This window comes from Solea solea, chromosome 7, assembly GCF_958295425.1.
Source record: "Solea solea chromosome 7, fSolSol10.1, whole genome shotgun sequence".
Taxonomy (NCBI): Eukaryota; Metazoa; Chordata; class Actinopteri; order Pleuronectiformes; family Soleidae; genus Solea; species Solea solea.
This window is the reverse complement of record NC_081140.1, coordinates 31,191,512-31,213,178: the sequence shown is the minus strand read 5'-3', so window position 1 is coordinate 31,213,178 and position 21,667 is coordinate 31,191,512. Positions and strand designations below refer to the sequence as shown.

General features: G+C 38.2%; 1 protein-coding gene across 2 annotated transcripts in view; it reads left to right on the top strand.

Moving 5' to 3' along the window:
* LOC131463035 (calsyntenin-2-like) overlaps nt 1-21,667 on the top strand; it is a 338,191-nt gene that overhangs the window by 96,943 nt on the left and 219,581 nt on the right. The window contains exon 2 of one of the 2 annotated variants that reach the window (XM_058634680.1): nt 4,710-4,768. The exons of the other annotated variant lie outside the window; for it this stretch is intronic. Coding sequence (XP_058490663.1) covers nt 4,714-4,768 — 55 coding nt within the window. The 5' untranslated portion in view covers nt 4,710-4,713. The remainder of the gene's footprint in view (nt 1-4,709; nt 4,769-21,667) is intronic. 2 annotated transcript variants of the gene reach the window in all.

The window sequence follows — 21,667 nt, the reverse complement described above, 5'->3', positions numbered from 1 at the left end:
CTCCCATTCGCTTCCAACAGATTATGCTCACAATGGCATAGACGACGATCTACAGTACATTAAATGTGCATTTCAATCAGGGAAGACAAGGAATTCCTTACAGATTGACCAGAATCCTGTGTTTTTCATCTCCATTGACACTGAGTGTTTGCTCATTGTGTGAACTGTTGGGTTTTCTCTTCCCTCTTTATAATATTGTAAGGTTTCATGTATGTCGATAATGTGCCTTTACAGCAAGAAGACCTGCGTTTGAGGCCCAGTTGGAACAATTGTCTTTCTGCATGGAGTTTGCATGTTCTCCCCGTGTGTGTGTGGGTTTTCTGCAGGTTCTCCGGCTTCCTCCCACAGTCCAAAAACATGTAACATGGGGATTAGGTAAATTGTCCACTCTAATTGACCATAGGTGTGAGAGTGAGAGTGAATGGTAGTTTGTCTCTATATGTGGCCCTGTGACTGGCCAACTGTCCAGGGTGTACCCCGCTTATCGCCCTATGTCAGCTGAGATTGAAAAACTGTGGGCTCTCAACATATCCCCTCGTCCTTCCAGCTTATGTCCAAGACATTAGTCCTTAATTTGTCTGAGCTGATCCTCAGTCAGCTTCAGGCTCTCTCTCTGTCTCTGAAGCTCTGGTAAGAGCTTTTCTTCTCTGAGCACAGTGGATGCACAGCAGTCTGAGGGCTTTGCACAGTGATTTCCCTGCAAAGCCCCACTTCCCCCACTCTGTTGATAGGGGTACTGGTCTTAACAATTTGATTTGTGGCAGTACAAACATAGCCTGGCTATGTTTGACCAGTCTCTGTGAGACAGCATAATAACGGGACACCAGTTTAAATGTACTGTGTTATTGAAGTTTAATCATTGTAAATCATTGAAATGTTAAGGCAAAATGTGTAACACAAGTACAGTTTTTATTTATTTTAATATGGACCAAATATTTAAATAAGTAGATCCACCCAACATCTTCTGGTATCTTTATTTGCTGAAACTTAAAATTATTATGTTTAATGATTTTTGTAATAACTCATTTGGATAGAGGGAGCACTGGCACTTACACAGTAGTTCCATGTGTACAACATAGGTACTACCTTTGCTGAGTCCACAGCTTTATCATCATTAAACTGCTGCAGTGATGAGAAGTGATGGGAAGAGGAGAGACAAAAAGTGATGTGTTGCTGCCACACACACTTTTTTTTATTTGTTATCAAACAAGATACATGTCAAAATGCTGTGTTGATGGATAAATGTGCATGAATACAGTGAAATAATGACATATATACTAATTTACTGTTTTTGTTATGGCAACATATTACATTATACAAGTGATTTGGTGATTTCCAGCATGGTGATAACATTGGTAGTTGGGTAGTATGATGAGATAATATTACAGTATTACCATTCACATTTAAAATATTTTTTTTTTTTTATGAATAATTTTCAGTAAATGTATATGTTGCCCAAGATTGCTAAGAGTTGACACTTCCATGGGCCACAGAAAACCCGAATGAAGATGGTAAAATAAACTCTCTAATAGATTAGCAAATAGATTGTCCTTATATCGTTATCTCCTGTTTTTGCTACTGGAAATGGAAAAGCATAATTTTCTTCCCTTTCAGAATTCATGTAGCTTCATTGCCATATTATTTTTACTCTTGTTTAACACTTGCTCTCCTTCATTACCCTCCTCCTTTTTTATCTCTATGGAAACAGTCAAAGACACCATGCGGATGTTAAGACCTTCCATCAAAGAGCCGATTGGTTATGGAGCTTGACAATGATTAGATTCAAATTGATTAGTTACAAGCTAATTGACTGATAGGCAGTAACTTAATGAACATGAGGAGACTTCTTGGAAGGAACACTCATCCATCAATTTTCTTTTGCTTATCCACACTGGTTGTGGGGGCAGTGTTGGCAAAGCAAAGTATTCCAGATGCTCTTCCTCCCAGTTGGTTTTGCCCATAGCCAAATGAGATCCATCAACCCTGATATTTTGTATCTGTCAGGCATGTCTACAAACCCACAGTGTCGGAAACAGGAAATATCCTGATCAGATGCCTGAATCACCTCAGTTCCTTTTGAAGTGAATGAGCAGAAGTCTCCCTGAGCTCTTTCAAAATTCATTGCTTTGAGCAATACTAATTAATATACAGAAAAGCAGCATAAGTTGATATATTGTTTATTTGGGTGATTGCCAAAGTGTAACTTGAAACTATTGTCCTGAGGAATTGGGCTCTCTGCGTCTGTAATACACCGGAACTATTTGCATAGATTAACTATCTATCTGGATAGATTAACATTCTCTTTAAGCTCCCACAACAACATAACACCTATTATGGTTCTGTAGCTGCAGTACCTGTTGCACACATTTTCTGCTTGTATTTCAGCAGGGTCACGTTAAAAAAGTGAGATTTACGTTCTCCCATTTACTCACCTCTGTCACTGTATGCTGAGAATTTCATCTACCAACACTGTAAAGACTGTATGACAAATAAAGAGCTGATCTCTTGATGGTCGTTAAAAGATCACACCATGTATGCACCGTGGTATGTGGGAGTAAAAAGAGCATTGGAGACCATGTAGCACAGCAGGAAACCTACAGGAAGGGCACCAGCTGCTCACAGCAGGCACACAGGTCTGTTTCTGTGTGAGAGTGTGGATCTGTGATCTCTGTTTCACCAGTGGTTGTTTGCAAAGCTTATGGTAAGCGATGCAGTTAAAGGGATTGTTGTTGCCAGGAACCAGAATGAGACGTGGGTGCTTGCTTTAAATCAAAACATGGCTCCCAGCAGGGACACAAGGAAAAACTGATTTTAGCCACTTTATCAATAATAGGAGGTGTTTATTCAAACGTAATTATTTGCATGTTATTTAAACATTTACACATTAATCTTACATAAATGTTGGGGAAAATTCTGAAAATTTGTTTGGGGATTACCCAAAACATCTCCCATGACCCACCTGTAGGTCCTGACCCTTTTCATTCAAAAAAAATTATGTTATAACAATCTGTCCCAGATAGTGTTTTTACTCTATTTCAGAAGTAATCTACATACTTAACACTAAAAATGTACATCAGCTGACCTTTTAGTTAACTGGGCATGCTGGTGTCAACAGAAAGTTAATTATTTCCTCTGCTTATTTTCAGAGAGTGTTACTTACAGGAAACAAGGCAATCAGAGATGACAGACTTCACCCCATTCATGCAACAAGCCAACAAGCCTCTGTCAGCCTATATGTGTAATTTGTGGTCAGAATGCTGTGTGTTCGAATCCATGTCAGGGTCAAAATTCTTGGGCAAGGTGTGTCTATCACAAATTCTAACAAGCCTCTGTTGCTCTTATTGCAAGCAAGTGCGGACACGCACACACCGACACACACCAACACACCGACACACAGACAGAGCCACCGAAAACAATACTTCACTCTCCCTGGGGTGAAGTATTCTAACAAGAATGGTGAAAAGTTGAACCAGAAACTCTTTTGTCAAACCAATGAGGAGGTAAAAATGAAAGTCATTTTTAGCAGAGGTTTTGGTTCACAGCTTACAGTCAACTGGTGCCTGATAAAAAAACATCAGGAAGTAAAGTCAGGTGCAGGAAAAACGAAATAGTATAACTGTAGCCTACATTTGTTCCTTCTGTGTCTCTGGTTAGCAGTTAAATAAGGTTACACTGTGCTGTTTTACTCCAACTTCCTTTTATTTCCCCCAGTGGAGATAAGTGTCTCCTCTATGAAGTACAACTTGACCTTAACTGTCCCTCATTCTCTCCCACACTGCTTCTAACACTCCCCTCATCACCATGTGATGCAAATGCAAATGATTCACCATCCTCCACTGATACTGTAATAGCAGCCCATGTCTGGGGTGTGAAAGGGATTTTTTTATGGAATGGTTCTCCATATCTGACAAGTCAAGTCGCTCACAGGAGCTCTTTAAAACACCAGTGGATCAGTGGTGAAGCCTGCTGGAAACATTTCTTACATCCAATCACTCTCAGCAAACACCCCAGTATATGACTCAGTGCTGTAAAAGTGAAGGCCTCCAAAAGGAAGTTATTTATATATATATATATATTTATACATGAAGTTAATATTCAACAATGATTAATTTTCCCAGTGGCTTGACAAAATGCACTACATTAAATTACCATGATGAAAATAAATCATTACACTTAAAAAGAATAGATGAATACATGTATTGTGTAACTGTAATTAACTATATAATAGAATGGTATGCACAGATGCATGTTAGATAATAATTTTAATACATCTAAAATGTGTATATTTTAGCATCTTCAGAAATAACAAAAAAGTATACCAAATAATAAAGGGATTATAATGACATAGATTATGATCAAATCTTTTGTCCTCTCACACCAGGAATTATCACTAAAACACCACCGGGCTCAAGAAGAACAAACATACTCTAATCTCTGGTTATTAAAGTTCCTCTCAGTGCATTTTGTAAATTTCTCTACTAATTCAATCTCCACATCGAGTCTCTTGTTCACATCATAAACACTGTTTTTCACTGTTTTAAAACAAATTGCAAAAGTTTTGGCTCGTTCATACAAATTATTCTGCACAATTGTCTGCTGTTTCCTACATTATCAAGGTATTATACTGAATTACTACAAACCTGTGCTGTAATACTGTAAAATGACTATTATAATGTCATTATTAATGTCATGTCATTTATTTTTGACAGACCCATGACCAGACCATCCAGTCTCTCTCTGTCTCTCTGTCTCCCACAAACAGGAATATGTGAGTTGGGATTTTTCAAACCAAATTAAATCAGATCAATTTTATGTGTTTAATAATATTAGTTGCATCAAATTATCTCAAGGCATATATAGGCTTATAATATTGTAAGTAATGTTATATTGCACATTTTTAATGTGTGAGTAACTCTATTTTTGTCCAGTATTTGTCTCCTTTGCTTTCGTAACAGTATCACTCTAACACTCTAACTATCTAAGGTCAGTTCTACATCAGTGTAATATCACAGAATGGGAGGATGACATTTTTAGGATTTTTACTTATTTTGTTGATGTCACCCTTGGAGGCCTTACTTGAGTTTCATAGCATAACATACTTCTCTGTTACTGGATGACCTTCTTTAGGTTTGTTTTCAACAAAGGGAAATGAACAGATGCTTCTGTGACTTCTGTGGTTTTCAGCCACAGTGTGTTGAAAAAAAGTTTGTATGGTACATTGCATCCACATTCTCTTACCTTGTTTGCGGCTGATGATCAAAACATTCCCGTTAACGCCTTTCACACACGATACCTGTTTTCTAGAAGTGATATGATCCGTCAAACCGGAAGTCTCTCACATAAAAATAAGGTTATTAAGTCAGTGTTTTTCCCCGTTATATTTGAACAGTTACAGCCTTGTACAAATAATTAACATCCCAGCCTGATTTATATCAAAAATAATCTGATGATCATGTTCGTAAACAACGACTCAGCAATTTGTCATTGTTCACATTCAATGACATAAATAGTCACACTTGAAGGAGAAGCTAAAGATTCTGAGGCACACAGTTGAACACATTAGCAGCAAATCTAGTTTGTGCTGTTTCGAGAAATGCACTCTGTTGCAATCAAATCTACCAAACTTACTGAGAAAAGGTGCGATTGAGTCAGGTGTAAGAAGCTTACTGTTTTGGTGGTGAGAAAACCTCTGTGTTTTGCTGAACCCTTATGTGAGGAGGATATGTTCTGCTTCGCTCTTGTTTTGAGTGAGAATCCTCTCTCATTGACCCTCCTTCTGAAGTCAAGAACACACCTGGCCAGTTTTTTTTGTGTCCGTGGAGAGTAGAGCCAGAGCATTAAAGCATTCTGTGTCACAGTGTTTCACAGGAAGGTCTGGGTTGTCTTCAAAGCAGAGAAGAACCCCTGGGGTTCATCTGTTGTTGGTGACGTGTTGATGAGGATCTTGAGGAGTCTGACATTTTCAGTGAAAGTGCTCTGAAGTCAGTGTTCTAACAGATGAGGGACAGCTCTGTTTTCAGCTCAGTCTTGTACAACATGGGGCCTGCATCCACTGCTGTTTCAAGTGCTGAATTAGGGAACTTCACACTGTGCTGGGGAAAAAATTCTCCATGCACCAATGTTGCATTCATCAAGCTGAGTGAATGGAAAACTCTTCTTTGCAAATATCAGGGTGGAATCACAACAGCAAAAGATGCACCATCATGTTGTTTGTATATGTTTCCAAAAAAAGCATCAAGACTTCTCCATCATAATCCATGAATCGACAGCGTAAACAAAAATACGAATAGAGATAAAAACTGCATGATCATTTCATTTAGCTGAAGTCACCTGTTTCCAGCATTAAATCCGGTGTGTCCTGTTTTTGTGGGATAATCATTGTTCTCCTGGTCCCAGCATCCGGTTTCACTTAATGGTCAGATGCACTTTTCCTTCACACATGCTATCTGTTAACCTTGTAACACAGACCTGAGCATTTTACGTTAAAAACAATGTCCGTGGTATGTGTCTTCTACAAGTCTCTCGGCTTAAGTTCAGCAGTTATCATTATCTCCCTCCTTGTTTATTATCATCTAACCAGCCAAGCACCGTCACTCGTATGTAAACTCGTCCGGTGTGATTGCAGCATTAGTGTGTGTGCATAAGCATGCAGGTGTGCGGGGGGGTTGTGGTTGTGTCAGACAATATTGTCTAGTATAGTATAGTATGTAGTTTGTTTGCTGCCCAATTTACACCAAAACAATACAATTTACTGCTTTTTATAAAGAGATAAAATTAATATTCAACATAATTAATTCAGCCCATTGGAGGAACCCAAATATCTTGCAGCCCAAATGTCCTCTCAATGATGAGCCAAACTGTTTCCTCACTACCATAGGACAGACACAAAGACAGATGTTCCTTGCATTTATAGATGGATTATCACAGTTTGATGTACTTCATGTGGAGTGAAACGTGACACCAGAAATGTGTCACTGTCTTGTAAGTAAGGGCTGAAAGCACTAAGTCTGAGGATGTTTTTTTACTAATAATACCAAGAGTAATTCCTATCCTAATTCTTTCTCAATTTCCCCATCTCATTCCATTTCCATCTTGCTATTCCTCGTAGACAGTGGACATTCAGTCTGTTATCAGTAGAATCGCCAGTTTTGGGCCGCAGATAGGCAGGAAGTGGCTGACTGTGTGGAACTGAGAAAGAGAGAGATATACAGTATATTAGAAGAGGAGGGGCAGGCAAGGCGGGGAAAGACTGAGGGAGAAAAACGAATAATCAATCCAACCTCCAAAAATGAGGTGTTTGTTTTCCTCACAGAACACCTGAGATAAGATGTAACTTTTTCTCGCTGTCACATCAGATGCCGTCTAACCCAGCCGTCATATCTCCTGTGCAATCTTCAAAAAACAGCATACTTGTGTTCAGCTGACTTTCAGGAATCCTTGAGTCTTCAGCAGATGACAAACTTTTCCATTGCACACTTACATTAAAATTAGCACACACTTTATTAGTATCTTCTACATATTAATTAAGCCGCAGCTCATTTCAAAGTAAGATCACAGTCAAGGTAATCGGCCAGGAAACTGATCATGTCCATCTGTTTGCTTTGTCTCACAACTGCAGTATGATGGATGTCAATGAAGAATGTTGTTACCTGAGCAAATGAACAAAAGTCTATCATGAGGTGTCACTGAAACTCATTTGTTTGTTTCTGGGAAATTAAGACTTCTGCTAAGGCGTAAAGAATTCTATTGAGAGGTTAAATCCCAACTCACATATTCCAGTTTGTGGGTCAAACTAAAGCTACATAACTTCTGTGAAACCGCTTTCTGGCTGGAAACCATTTTAGAGTTAATGACTAGAGTTAATACGTGCTAGAATGGTTTCATTATACCAAATATACTAAGTAATTGTGCAGCATTGTTCAGATCTCAAAGAAAGTACCTACAAAGTTATTTTAAAGTTTCTTGTTCCACTCTTAGTCTCTGTGGCTGAATTGGTTCCATGGTGTCTCAACCAATAATTGAGCAATAATTACACCACTTGTACCATTCATCGCAGCCTCCTCACTCTACCCCTTGAAAGTGTTAGTTCAGAGTTGATTTTTATATGCAGCCAAGTCTTTGTGTTAACTTGTTAATATTATTATACTGTAAGTACTTTTTATTTATTATGTATAATATAATAAGTACTTATTATTTATAGTCCTCAGTTGAATGTCCAATTTACTGTGCTTTTAATGTTCTTATTTATTTGATCTATGATTTATTATTGTATATAGTCCTCCAGAGTCGCAGTGAAAATAAATATTGTTTAAATGGCATTGAATTACAGCTTTCTTCATTTGATTTGAGTCCTTGACTTCACACAGTGCTGATATTGATACAATGACAATGTTACTTCAATACAAATGAATTGTAATGTATAACTAAATTATAATGAATCTTAAACATGATGCTGCAGACATGAGGACGTTTTCTCTGTCCAGACCAAATTGATAATGTTTCAATTAAGGCAGCAGCTCCTGTATACACATGTGGTAAAAGCACATATTTTCATGGTGGACTTTGGTGTGGGAGAGTGATTGGTTTACAGTTCAGGTTCCAGTCAGCAGTGAACATACTCAGACTTAAACTGGCATAGACGTGATGAGGTGAGCAATTTGTGTCCTTTGAAATGAGAACCAGCTTCCACATCTCAGGTAAAGCAAAGGTAAAGGGTAATGTTAAGTGTAGTGTCACTTTAACTATTGCTTAACAGGTATTCAGTGTGGATTACACCACACTACATATGCTTCGTAAAATGCAGCAGGAGAAATATAGGTTGGGGAAATGGTGGTAATCTATCCACTTTAATGCATCTAATTAATAAGCAACTTGTGTTGTGGAAAGTGGTGGGAGAAAGCAGAGAGGGAGGATGGGAAAAGGGGGAGATGTTGAGGTGTAATCAGACTCTAATCCACATGTAGAGGCATGCATGTGAACAGTGAATGTTTATGTGGTCATGCATGGGAACACTGTTCATAGTGATACTGCTGATGTGTGACACACATCTAAGTCATTTTCATGTCTGGGCTGCAGAGACACTGCAGATCTGAGCCATGTTGGTATTTTAGTGACCTTGAGATGTACCTGCTTGTTCATTTAGTATTTCTGTGTCACTGCAAAGCTGGGGAAGTGACAGGGTGAGAGCAGGGTCACCATGAAATAGGTGTTGCATTTAAATTAGGTTTTAATGTTGGTATTCTTATGCCTCCGCACCTGCAACAGCCACAGGCTAGAGGCGTTATGTTTTCAGTTTGTCTGTCCCATTTTTGTGAACGCAATAGTTGAAGCATGTCTTCAGGGAATTTCTTCAAATTTGGCACAAATGACCACTTGAACTCAGGGATTAAGTGATTAGATGTTGGTGGTCAAAAGTCAAATCTTGAGTCCACTGTGACCTTACAGATCAGTGCTCGCTCTTACTCCAGTGTTTCTATCACACCTTGTAGCAGCTCAGTGACAGCCATTGTGCTGCTCCAAGGTGTGAAAACCTATAAACATGGAGATATATGCAGACTTATCTTAGCTGGCAGGAGACTTGAACCCAGAACCCTGTTGCTGTGAGGTGACTGGCCGAACAATTTCCAATTACCAATCTTTAATGCCCTCAATCTTTTAATCTTCCCTAAAACTGCAGTCCTCAACTATGCTGGCCATGTAAACAAACTAAAAACGATTAGCGCTCTGTGCTTCCTTTTCAGACATTGTCTTTAGCCAGTGCATTTTGAATCTTGCACTGCCAGTACACAACAACACAGCCCTGTGAGACTGCTAGTGGTTTAAATGTTGCATTTGTATAACCCAGCAAGGGAAATGTGATCATCATCTGAAAGATTATTTAGATTAAGATTTCACATGCACATAACACCAGTACTCCTTCTTTGGTAACACTTTACAATAAGGGCACAATGCTGTAATAAGCAGTCACTAACTGTTAATGAATGTTTTAACTCAATATTTGATAAGGTGACTTAGTTCATGTATTATTTATTTATTTTTTATAAAACTACTGGTAATGTCAGTTAAGGCAATAATAGAATAAGCATTACTTAACTATAATATAACCATTTTTACCCCTTATTACTACACCTCCTGACCTTCATTGCTTAACAAAGACTTCACAAATACACAAACCTCAGTTAAGACAATACTAATTGTTAATTGGAGTACTAAATAAGCATTACTTAACTATAATATATAAACATTCGTGGAACATGTTTCCTACTTTAAAATAATGGTCACAAGGAAAAGTATGCTGAATTAATACATATCTGAGTTAAGTAATCATTAGTTTGTGCTGTTATACATAAATGAAGTGCCACTTTGCAAGAAGTGTAAAGAACAAATGTGTTGCAAACAGCTTCAAAGTTTAAAAGGTTTACAATGACTGATTTGGCTGAATATCAGTACTGGTAGATACTCAAGTTTAGGCGTGAAAAATGATATTGTGCCATCCCTAGTTAAATAGTAATGATTTAACATTACTTAGATATCAAATGTATAATACACATTAAGTAATGTTAATTCATTTTAATTAATGTACCCTTATTGTAAAGTGTTACCTATTCTTTTCCCTTTGCTAACATTATACATATCTTGTAGCCCCCACTGTTGTAATCACATTAGGTTGAAGAATCAATTAACAGCAGGTAGAGTGGACTTGATTGGATTATACAGTAATTTCTGTTTTTATTGGAGCAATCTGGTGCCAGTGGCTGACTGACTCGGTGCTAACATGACCTCCGAAACTCACCCTCGGGGGCGACTGTCAGACTGTGACTGACAGCAGCTTGACATTGCACACTCAATAGACTGAATAATGTATATGTTAAGTTCACACACACGGCATGCTGACACTGTGGACAGCACGCACACACACACACACGTTGCATATAGCTTTTGGCAGTGAATCTATTTAATAAGTGAGCTCTCTTTTGGAGCGTTCAATGACTTCTCCATAGAATTACAAGTTGTCCAAAAGCAGAGGTATACGTTTAGAGGATCATTGACTACATCAGTACACAACAAGCACAAGAACCTTGAAGAAAGAGGCATCATTTGGGAGAAAAAAAGAACTGTCTGGCCTTGCCGATGAAGTTTAGTAAACATATGAGGAAACCAAAGAAAAAAACGAGATTAGCTTGTAAGAAAAAAGCTCCCTCTCTTTCTCCAATCGCTCTCTCTGTCTGTCAGATTCAGCAGCAGTGAGCGACCATGAAAAATGAATGAGCATCTCTCCTTTCTCTTCCCTTCTTTTTCTCTCTCTGCAGTTCACTCATGTGCAGCTGTAAGACTTTTATTTTGCCCGTGCCCAGAATAAACCACAGTTTATTTTAATCTAGTTACAGACAATTGCAGAAACAAGAGTGAGCACAATAAAAAAATAATGATAATAAAAAAGTAATCACTGCTGCCCTCCAGTGTTGTTTTTGTCAACGATGACGAAATTATTTTGGTTTTTTTTTCATGACGCTAACGAGACGGTGACATCTCATGTTTGACAACGGAAACATGACAAGACGTGTGTGAGTTTTCGTTGACGTGACGAGAATGGACGTAAATGTCAGTGTGTGGTTTGTCAGACGTTCAGAGTGCACAACATTTCTGCTTATTGTGCGCGTAACCAATCAAAACCTAAAAATTACTTGGTCGACGTTTCAAGACGATTTACGTTCAGCATGGCTTGAGTCTGCACGTTTTTGTTTTTTGCTTTTCCATTCGCGATAGCACCTGGTACTTTCTTCTAGTACCTGCTCTGGCAAGGCTCGAGCTAGCTGAGCCGGTACTTTATTTGACGTAGGCAGACTGCCATCTTAAAACCATAACTACTACTGGCCAAACCCTAACCCTAATCCTAACATTAACCTAATCATAATGTATTTACCTTAAAATGTGAATTAGGGGACCACTTACTGTGTTACGCTGTCCAGCAGATTATTGTGTTTGCAGGCCGCAGTAGCCTCCTCTGACTAACTTTTGATCATAATCTCAGTCAAATTTTAAATAGCATTTAAACAACTTTTATTGTTTACTGTTTTTCCAGTAAGTAAAGTACAGTGTTTTCACGTCATGCCATTAACAGGAGTTTCTGCCTAGAAAATCAACAACAGAAGGAAATGAATCAAGTATTTACCTATAAACATTGCCTTTTAATTAAACACATCAGAAGATTTTGTTGGACAAGCAAAAATAGTAACTTAAATAACTGTTATTAACAGTTTCTCCCATCTGTAATTTGTATAGCACAGATTCATAATTTACGTTATTTTAAGGTTGTTATATGGAGAAGAAAACAGAAAATGTTCACATTTAAGAAACTGAAAAACAAATAGAGAACGTATTTTACTTGTTAAAACAAACTTGTTGTTGATTAATTTAGTAATCAACCAATTAATAATTGATTAATTGTGGCAGCACTACTTGTTTACTTCACCAAATCCAGCCCAGCCACAAGACTAATCATAGTGCATGTGTGTATGTGTGTGTGTAAGAGTCTAACTGCCTCCAACCACAAAAACATTATAGAGTTAATATCTATCCAGTTATACAGACGAGGAGTGCTGAGCTGGAACCACTAACTGAGTGAATTTGATCATCGTACTCATATTAACCTGAACGACCTGATCTGACTATGGATCAGTGATCCAGCTCAGAGACGACTGATGAATACTAACCACCCAATGCAAGTTCAGAAATAGACTGTGCTGACTGTGTGCCAATGAAATGTGTTCCCTCGTGTTACTTATACAAAAGCTTTGGTGTGACTCATGCACAGTTGAGAGACACACACACACACACACAGAGAGAAGCTAGTTCCATTTGCTTTTTGTTTTTGTGTCCTATTAATGTAATGTTCCTGCACCTTTACCTCCTCCCTGCCACCTGGTGTGGCAGAGTCTACCCCCCTCTTTCTCTGAAATTGCTTCAGCTCTCTATTCCTTTTGATCCTAAGAGGCCTTTGAACTGCAGCCAGCATCTTTATGCTGCACTCACCGGCGAGTCCGCAAGCAACTCAAATATTCATAGGGACGAGACCTCACCTGGAATACTGATGGACAACACTCTGCACTCAGCTTGGGTTAGGGTTATATTCAGGCTGACAATATAGGTCCCAAGCAGGTTTGTGAATGGTTTCAAGGTGGCACACCCATGTTCACCCATGTTCAAGCACATGTCAAGTTTGTACCCTTTGGGGATGGCTAGTTTTACCAAGGACATATGAATGACAGTTTGTTTGACAACAGCCCAGCTCATGGTGTAGCAGTGGCTAGCATTGTTGCCTCACAGCAAGAAGGTCACCTGTTCAAATACCGGTGTGACCGAGTTAGTTGCCTTTCTGTGTAGAGTTTGCATGTTCTCTCCGTGTAGTCCAGCTTTCTCCCACAGCCAAAAAACATGTAGACACTCTGAACTGACTGTAGGCGTGAGTGTGAATGTTCGTTAGTCTCCGTATGTTGGCCCAGTAATGGACTGATGACCTGTCCAGGGTGAACATCCTCGTTTCACCCAATCTCAGCTGGGAGTGGCTCCAGCAGCCCCCGCAACCCTCATGTGGAAAGTGTAATTTTTTCTACTCGGGTTATAATCTGACCAAACTAGCTAAGCATGGCTTAGCTCCACCATCTAGAATCCATGCCTCCAAATTAAAATACTAATGGACACACTCTGCTCTTATAGAGATGGGAGTCCATGGGCAGAGCATAACATATCCATGTGGGTCCCATAAGGGTTATGTTCGGATTGACAGTATGGGACCCAGCCTGAATATAACCCTGATGGAGCTTACATGGACATGCTGGCTGGGAGGGTAGCAGTATGAGGACAATGTAATGGCACTAGGTGTAAAAGTGGTTACAGAGTTGTTGATAGGTCCGTTTATGTCATTTTATTGCAGTGTGTGATGGATAATACTCCGAGAGGCAAGGTCAGCAGTGTGGGATAGCCCGGTCTCTTGTTATAGCACTTACTGTAAACATTGTTACTGGCTTTGGCCAGAGGTTTGTGTTGAAGTTCATGGTGAGGTCACAACAGGACAATCATACCACATTCCCACTGGTCAAAAAAAAAAGCTATTTAGGTCTAAACATTTTTGGTCAAAACAGTAATTTTTTCTGACATTACATTTTCAGTTGCCATATAATACCTGCAGGCCATCAGACTGATAAATCAGAGCAGTGGAAATACTCCTGGTTTGCAATGTTTTTAATCATTTTTAGTGCCCTGCTGTTTCTTTTTATACTGCAATGTTTAATTTATTTACACATGATCTATTTAATTATTTATTCTTCCCATTGTGTGAGGGATGATGCGACACTGCAAATTGTGTACAGAAAATAAAGGCATTCTATTCTATGCTGTTCTATTTTTAAATCAAGCTTCAAAAAATGTTAACCGTGTTATCATGAACTACTATTTAAGAGAATTTTTTTCAAACATTTTTGTCACATATTAAATTTGCACACATCGAACAATCAAATCAAAGGTAAACTGCAGCATTTGCTAATTGCTTTAAACAGGTGAGAATGTGGTTAATCTGACTCAAACTACATTTTAATTTCATCAACTCTAATCTGCATTGGTGGGACGGCACCATCCCGTGTGACCTTGATGTTGTTTTCTTTTTCAGTTGCAATTTAACAGGAGAAATACCATACAAGAAAAATGTTGTAGCTTCAATGGGTAATTCAGGTTTTTGAGACATGAACGCTCACTCGTACTGAAACCACGGATGCCTGCATTAACTCGTAAAAAGTTTGTGAAGTATAGCTTAAATCTTTTTTTTTTTAAGAAGCCTTGTTTTCACTGAAAGTAGGGACGCATGATCTTGTAAATTTTTGCCAATCGCTGATGCCGATATGTAAATGTTTTTTTCCCACATAATATTTTGCATAATTATGTTGCAGCAGATGAAGATACAAATTTTGCTCATTGTACGAAATAAATACAAAAATGATAGTTGGAAAGGAAAAGGAGCTAGCAGCCTATTAAGTTGTTTAGTCATTAGTCATATCAGTGGATCTAAGCATGTTTGCCGAAATCTGATAATACATTGTAGAGCCAATTTTTGTTGATGCAGATATTGTGCCATGAATATCATGTATTCCTAAAAAGCAAGCATCCATGTCTCAACATGGTTCCCGGGGCAAGGGGCAATACCTCATACAACAACACTTCTAAACACCCCGAATTATGCCTTTAAATGTATTAAATGTATATTAGATTTCCCTGCACAGGTTAGTCCAACCAAACTACCCAAAGCCTTTGGCCAAGCATGGCTGTGCTCCATTATCCAGACTCTGCCTCCAGATTAAAATCATTTATCATAGCCAAATATAATGTGGGCTGATTGTAGCTCACTAGATCTCCCCCATGTTATTCACCTCGATTTATCACACAACACATCAACAGACAGTCTACAGTGCTTTACCAGCAAACAATGTGTAGGTTTTCAACACTGTCAACTGAGCCTTGAAGCCAGTGTAGAACTTTTTCCTCACAGTAGCTGCTCCAGACTCTCAGCTCTGACATTTTCTGCTGATTGTGAATAATAAAAACCACACTGAGCTTTCTCTGAGAGAGATGCATGAGTGAGATCAATCTTTATGTTTAGTCTGAGATTTAGATTTTCTCAGGGTGGACTCCAATATTTAGTGTGTGTTCACTTTAATGAGGTCTTACCTGAAATGATCTTGGTTTTCTCCCCCAGAGTGTGGTGGTGAATATTTTCCAGACTTACCTGGAAGTTAATAACTATAAAACATAACTTCATCTCAGTAACCACAGCCACAGACTAATAGTTGACCAAAAGCATGACTATTAGATTTGCTCTCATTGGTTATAGGGGAAACTTCAATCACAGTGACCAAGTTAGAGTATTATATAATCAAGTATCATCTCTCATCTAACTGGGCTTGTTTAGTAATGAAAAAAATTGATAAATAGATCAATATTTTCATGTTACTTTTCATAATAAGGTGTATATTGAATATTATGTAAATAAGTTGACAATAATACATTAAAATGTCTTTATGTATTGCCCATTCTACTCCAATATTGTAGTATGTATAATCTTATTTTTTTTTTTTTACTGCTTATCATGCTCTTACTACTGTTGTATCTACATTATGCCACTGTAACAAGTGAATTTCACTGATGTGTCCATGTAATCTAATCTAATCTAATCTAATCTAATCTAATCTAATACCTTTGGTATGTGATTATACACCACCAAACTCTCATGGAGCTTGACTGCACTAAACTACTAAAATCCGCATAATCAGTTGAATTGTTGTGAAAGTGCTGGTGTGACAAGTGACGTTAGGTTAATTAAACTCATGGGGGACTTTCTTTTCTGCGGCAAAAACAACATAATGGAGACAAGGACACACTCTAGACAAATGCATTTTAAAAAAAAACAGTCAGGATGAGGATAAAGGCACATTTCTAGGGCATTCTAGTGCTGGATGATCAATCATGAGTAGGCTTTACCTAAAAAAACTGAATGTCAGTTTGCCTTCAAAACAAGGCCACCACCTAGACGCCTGTGGGCAAAAACACTCAGTCTGCACTGTGTGGCTTCTGGGCTGCCCCACATGGCGTACACATCCAGGTGTATGCACACTGCGACACTCAGCTTGTCCTCCATCTTCAACAGCGTCTGGTTACCAGACAAGGACATGACTTCAGCCGGAGAATCTCAACGCTGATTGGTTTCGGTGTCATTGCATGAGGCAAATTCTTTGCCTATGTTGAAATTTTTCAATTTGAGCGAATGGAGTAAAAACACACTTCCCGGGCCCGGCTAATGCGTGGACTTGCCATATGTTAAATGACGCCACTTAGTCAAAAAGTAAATCATTGTAACATATAAAATGAATGCCTAAAAAAAAGAGCAAAAATGTAATAATAATGATAAATGACATCATAAGGTAACTGCTACAGATTCAAAGTCACTCAATCCTTTTGAGAAAGAGTTTTTTCCTTATATCTCAGGCTCTCTCCAGGTAACAAGCAAAAATATAGGTTTTGAATGTTAACAGTGAATCATCCATACTTACAAAATCAACATCTGTTTTAATGTGGCAGATCTTCTGCAAGTTACAAGAAAAAAATAAAAATAAGCTCATTGAATCTAATTTTCTAATAAGAAAATACAATGTTTTTCCAAAGCCTGATTCATATGACTCATATCTGTGCATCTGTCCGTCTGTTAGCCCCGCCCACACAGCCACCTGCATGTCACAGTGAATCACAAACGATCGGCCTTTGAGCAGACAAGTTGATCATCATCTGGGGCAGAGAGTCACACGCCATATCTGGTACATGGACATCAATGCACAGTAACATTTAAAATTGATTGCTCTCACTCACTTAATGGAATACCTTCTTATCCACAGCAGCGCTCCTGTCTGACTGGAAAATGTCAAAATGTCACCGTGTTTGTCGATTCCATTCTTGTTATTTATTTATTTTTCTGTTTGATGACAAGACGAGATAATTCAAATACCAAGAGAACATGTCCCCACGCAATAGTCCAGAATTTCATAATGTCTAGCTAATGTTATAGGGTCTAATTTTCACAGTGATAGTTGTTTGTAAAATGTTCTTTTCCCATGTCGTCTTTTGAGGGAAATTCAAAAACAAACAAACATTGCCAAAGCAACACACATTAATATGATGGAATAACTATTAATGGCTCCTACAGTGCTATTTTATTTCAATATTTCTTCAGAGTCCCGACAAGGTTAAATCATTGAGTGTGTCATGAAAAATGCAAAAGAAAGACAGGAACGTTTGAACATAATTTGGTTCAGCTGAAATTGTAATATTTAGTTCCCTGACCCTTTAAAACCAGAGAGTTTGGGGGTTTGATACCTTGCTGCTCGATTCTACAGCACATGCTGATGTGTCCTTGGGCAAAACCACAAAATGCTCCTGACAGCTGTGCTGGCAGCTTATCAGGGTTCATCTGCAGTATGGAAAAGTATGGGATTTAATTTGAGTCATTTCCAGTTCTGGATAAGTATGGTTATGTGTGTTATGTTTGTGTGGTTTCTAGACTATTATCTCCCTTTCTAAAATTAAATATATTAATATATACAAATCAAAACAAGTTTAGTTAACCAACATAGCCTACCTGTAGATGATATGAAACTAATCAAGCTGGCTGTAGAATGGTGTTGGGTTACCATGGTTACCGTTCACCGTGCGACTGCGATTCTCATTTATTTATGTTTTTCTGAGCCACGACAGTGTCATGGTTCAATGCAAGTTTTCTGAGGGCTGGCTTCATGAAGAAAAAATATTCGTATGAGTAAAAGTAAAAGTATGTTTACTCCATCTAGTAGTCAATGAAGCAAAGACTTACGTTTCTTTTGTAGTTCCCTGGTTAATTGTACATCCCTACTGTTACTGTATGTAGGGGTTGCAGGTACACAGTTATTAATTGCACCCTTTTAGCATTTAGCTTGAATAAAATGCTGTGCATTGAACATGTCTCAGTTAGGAGTTCATTCACTTATATGAGCTACAATACGTAGGTGAAAATGTCTTGTAATTACTTGACAACATAATGGCATACATATTTGAGTCTGGAAAAGTATGGATTTTTGAAATGGAAAATGTGTAGGAACTCTGGCTTATGAATGGGTGTTTCAATGATTGAAGTCATCAAGTACTACATAAATGCAAACCATTTACTTTATTGTTTTACTTTCATAACCAATATACATTGAGATCAGAAGGACATAATGTAATCAAATAATAATTAAATATAAACACATATCATCAACAAACAAAATGTAAGCTTCAACACTGGAATAATACAATCTATGTAGTCAGAAAGTGAGTTTGACTACAACTCTACTACCAGGAGATTTGTTCTCCTTGTCTAAGCTGTCAGTGACGTCTGATATCTGTTAGTCCACAGGACAGAAACTATTGTTGTAGTTTGAACAACGGTTCTCAATAACAGGTCTAGGGACCCCAAGGGTTCTACAAAGAGGTTCCAGAGGGTTCCCAGAGAAAAATAAAATGAAATATGAATATACATTTCATAATAGTAATAAACTTCAGAGTTAGAAGGATCAAGTATAGATACACATTTCTAATATCAGATAAAATAAAATACAATTAGGTGGCTCAGTGTTGTAGTGTGGATGGATCAATCTGTTACTGAATGAGCTGATGATATGCTAACTCTCAGCTAGTTGCTAAATCATTAGCATCACAGTCAAAGCTGTCTCATTCACACATTATTAGGGTTCGAGCACAAATGCGTAGAATGCAAAAGATTATTATTATTATTATTGTTATTATTACTGTTATTCCTCTAAGTAAATCACTTTTTTGAGGCCTTTCCCATACCCCAAGTTTGTTTTTTCATATTAATAGCAGATGTTCACATGCTCCCGTTACAGCTTATAATACAATCATGTGATCAAACACAAGTTTCGATGTGCGTAATTGCATTTTAAAACGACAATACTGAGCTAGCTAATAACAATGTAGCCACATAACATTCTGAAACACACAGTAGATTACTAAAAGACAGTTTCAAGCATGAAAAAAAAAAAATTTATTCCCTGTATGTGACTTTGAATCAACACTAACATACTGTAAATTAACGACGTTAATGAAAACTAACCCCATAAGAAGATAGGAGGTTAATAAGAGGTCGGGTGGCTTTCTTTTCACTTCAGGCGTCATCTCAGAAGTAGCTACTGTTTGTCTGTTCGTCTCGAGCTGTCCAATTATTCTCATGTCCTGCTACTCTCTTTTGGCGGCTAAATAATCCATCTGTTTGTTAAGCTCTGGAGAAAGTTTGCAGCTAGACGTGGCGGCTTCTTCGTCCGTAGCATAGCAGAATTAGCAGTAACAGTAAGGAGCCTCCAGGAGTGGCTGCATATTAAGTAGCCACGTGTTTCCTCCGTGACTCGCAGTATCTTCAGATTCGGGCTGGGTCGACATGTTGCTGGTTTTCTGGTGGCTGGTCACGTGTGTGATGATGACGATGACACGTCTGACCTCATAGCTCCTTATCATTGTCCAGTGGTGACATCAGAGAGCCTAGAACAAGTGGCACCCATCATCCATCATAACATCAGCATCATGCTTTTTTTCAACCAGAACAGAACATATTTGGACAATTGAAACCATAAACCCATCAGGGAAATTAATTTATATATAAAGAGACACATTTTTATTTTATTTTATGATCAATGGAATCACCCCCCTAATGGCAATTCAAGGTAATACAGTTCTTAGGTACATCCTCATTGACTTCACTTTCTGGATTATTTATTTACACTGAATATTTTTATGTAGTTAAACCCTTTATGAATATACATATGTATATATATATATATATATATATACATATGTATGTATGTATGTATATATATATATATATATATATATATATATATAAATACATATATATTTGCCAGGGGTATAAATTATGAAAAAGAAAAAACATTATGCCATAGCGCTCAGAGAGCCAAAGTAAATGAAATATAACAAAAGACAGCAATGACACAGTTGGTTTATTTTTAGGACCCTGAGACAATTATTTTTTTTATATTTCACCACCTGCAATCAGTTCAGCCTCTCTGCTCCTGCTCGCTCATTGTTACGTTGAATCCCCAGCCTCTCTCTCCCTCTTTGTCTCAGCTAAAGTGGTAACATTATTTTGTTATATGCCCTTTTAAACATGCAGCAATGTCCCGTCTAGTGGTTAACATATGTAACTTTAGGGGACAAAGACAGTTTGAGGCTACTTTGATTACCAGCCACATTGTTCAAATCTCATTCAATTTTGTTTATTCCATTCATTCAATGCACAAACCCATTGAAAAAATAATAATAACTAGTACCGCAAGCGGTAATTGACGGGTTCGAGCTTGACGGCTCGCGAGTCCCCGTGCGTCCACGTCGCAGCGCGAGTCCTCTTCCTCATCTTCCGTTCATTCACCGCTTGTGGTACTGGTTATTTTCAGCTGCATCCCCGCGCAATGTCAGGCGTGTCCTTTTAAAATGGCCGTCTTCCTGTTGGGTTAAAGGCGTGTCCGTAAACGTGTTTAGGGAAGGTACCTTGACTTACATAACAAGTTTCGTGTGGATCGGAGAATGTCAGACTTTACTTCCTGTTTCGGGAGTTGTACTTCCTGTAAGGAGGTCATCCTTTACAGACATGTACAGGGCGGGTCTGAGGTCTGAGGTCTAACAGTGTGATTTCGTCTATAAGTTGTTATTTTTGTGAAAAACAACTGATGGTATCAGAATTGAAGCTGAATTTTAGCAATAACTAGTTATTTTTGTGATAGAACATCTGATGGTATAAGAATTTAGGGTGCATTTTCTCTTTTTTCCCTCTATTACTTTTTCTCTCTTCCCATTTTCCCTGTTTTTTTTTTCCTTGGCCCCTCTTGCAGTACCTTTTGCCCCATCTTTCCCTTTCAGAGCAGCATGAGAAACTGTAAATGTTAGATTTGATAGATTTGTAGGCAAATGCCTCCATCATGTGGCGAACAAAGGTTACTGCACTGACGAACAACTCAGTAGAGTGGATCCTGTGTAGTGTTCTTATGTCAACACCATTGAACGATTTGTTATCATATTCAGCAAGCAT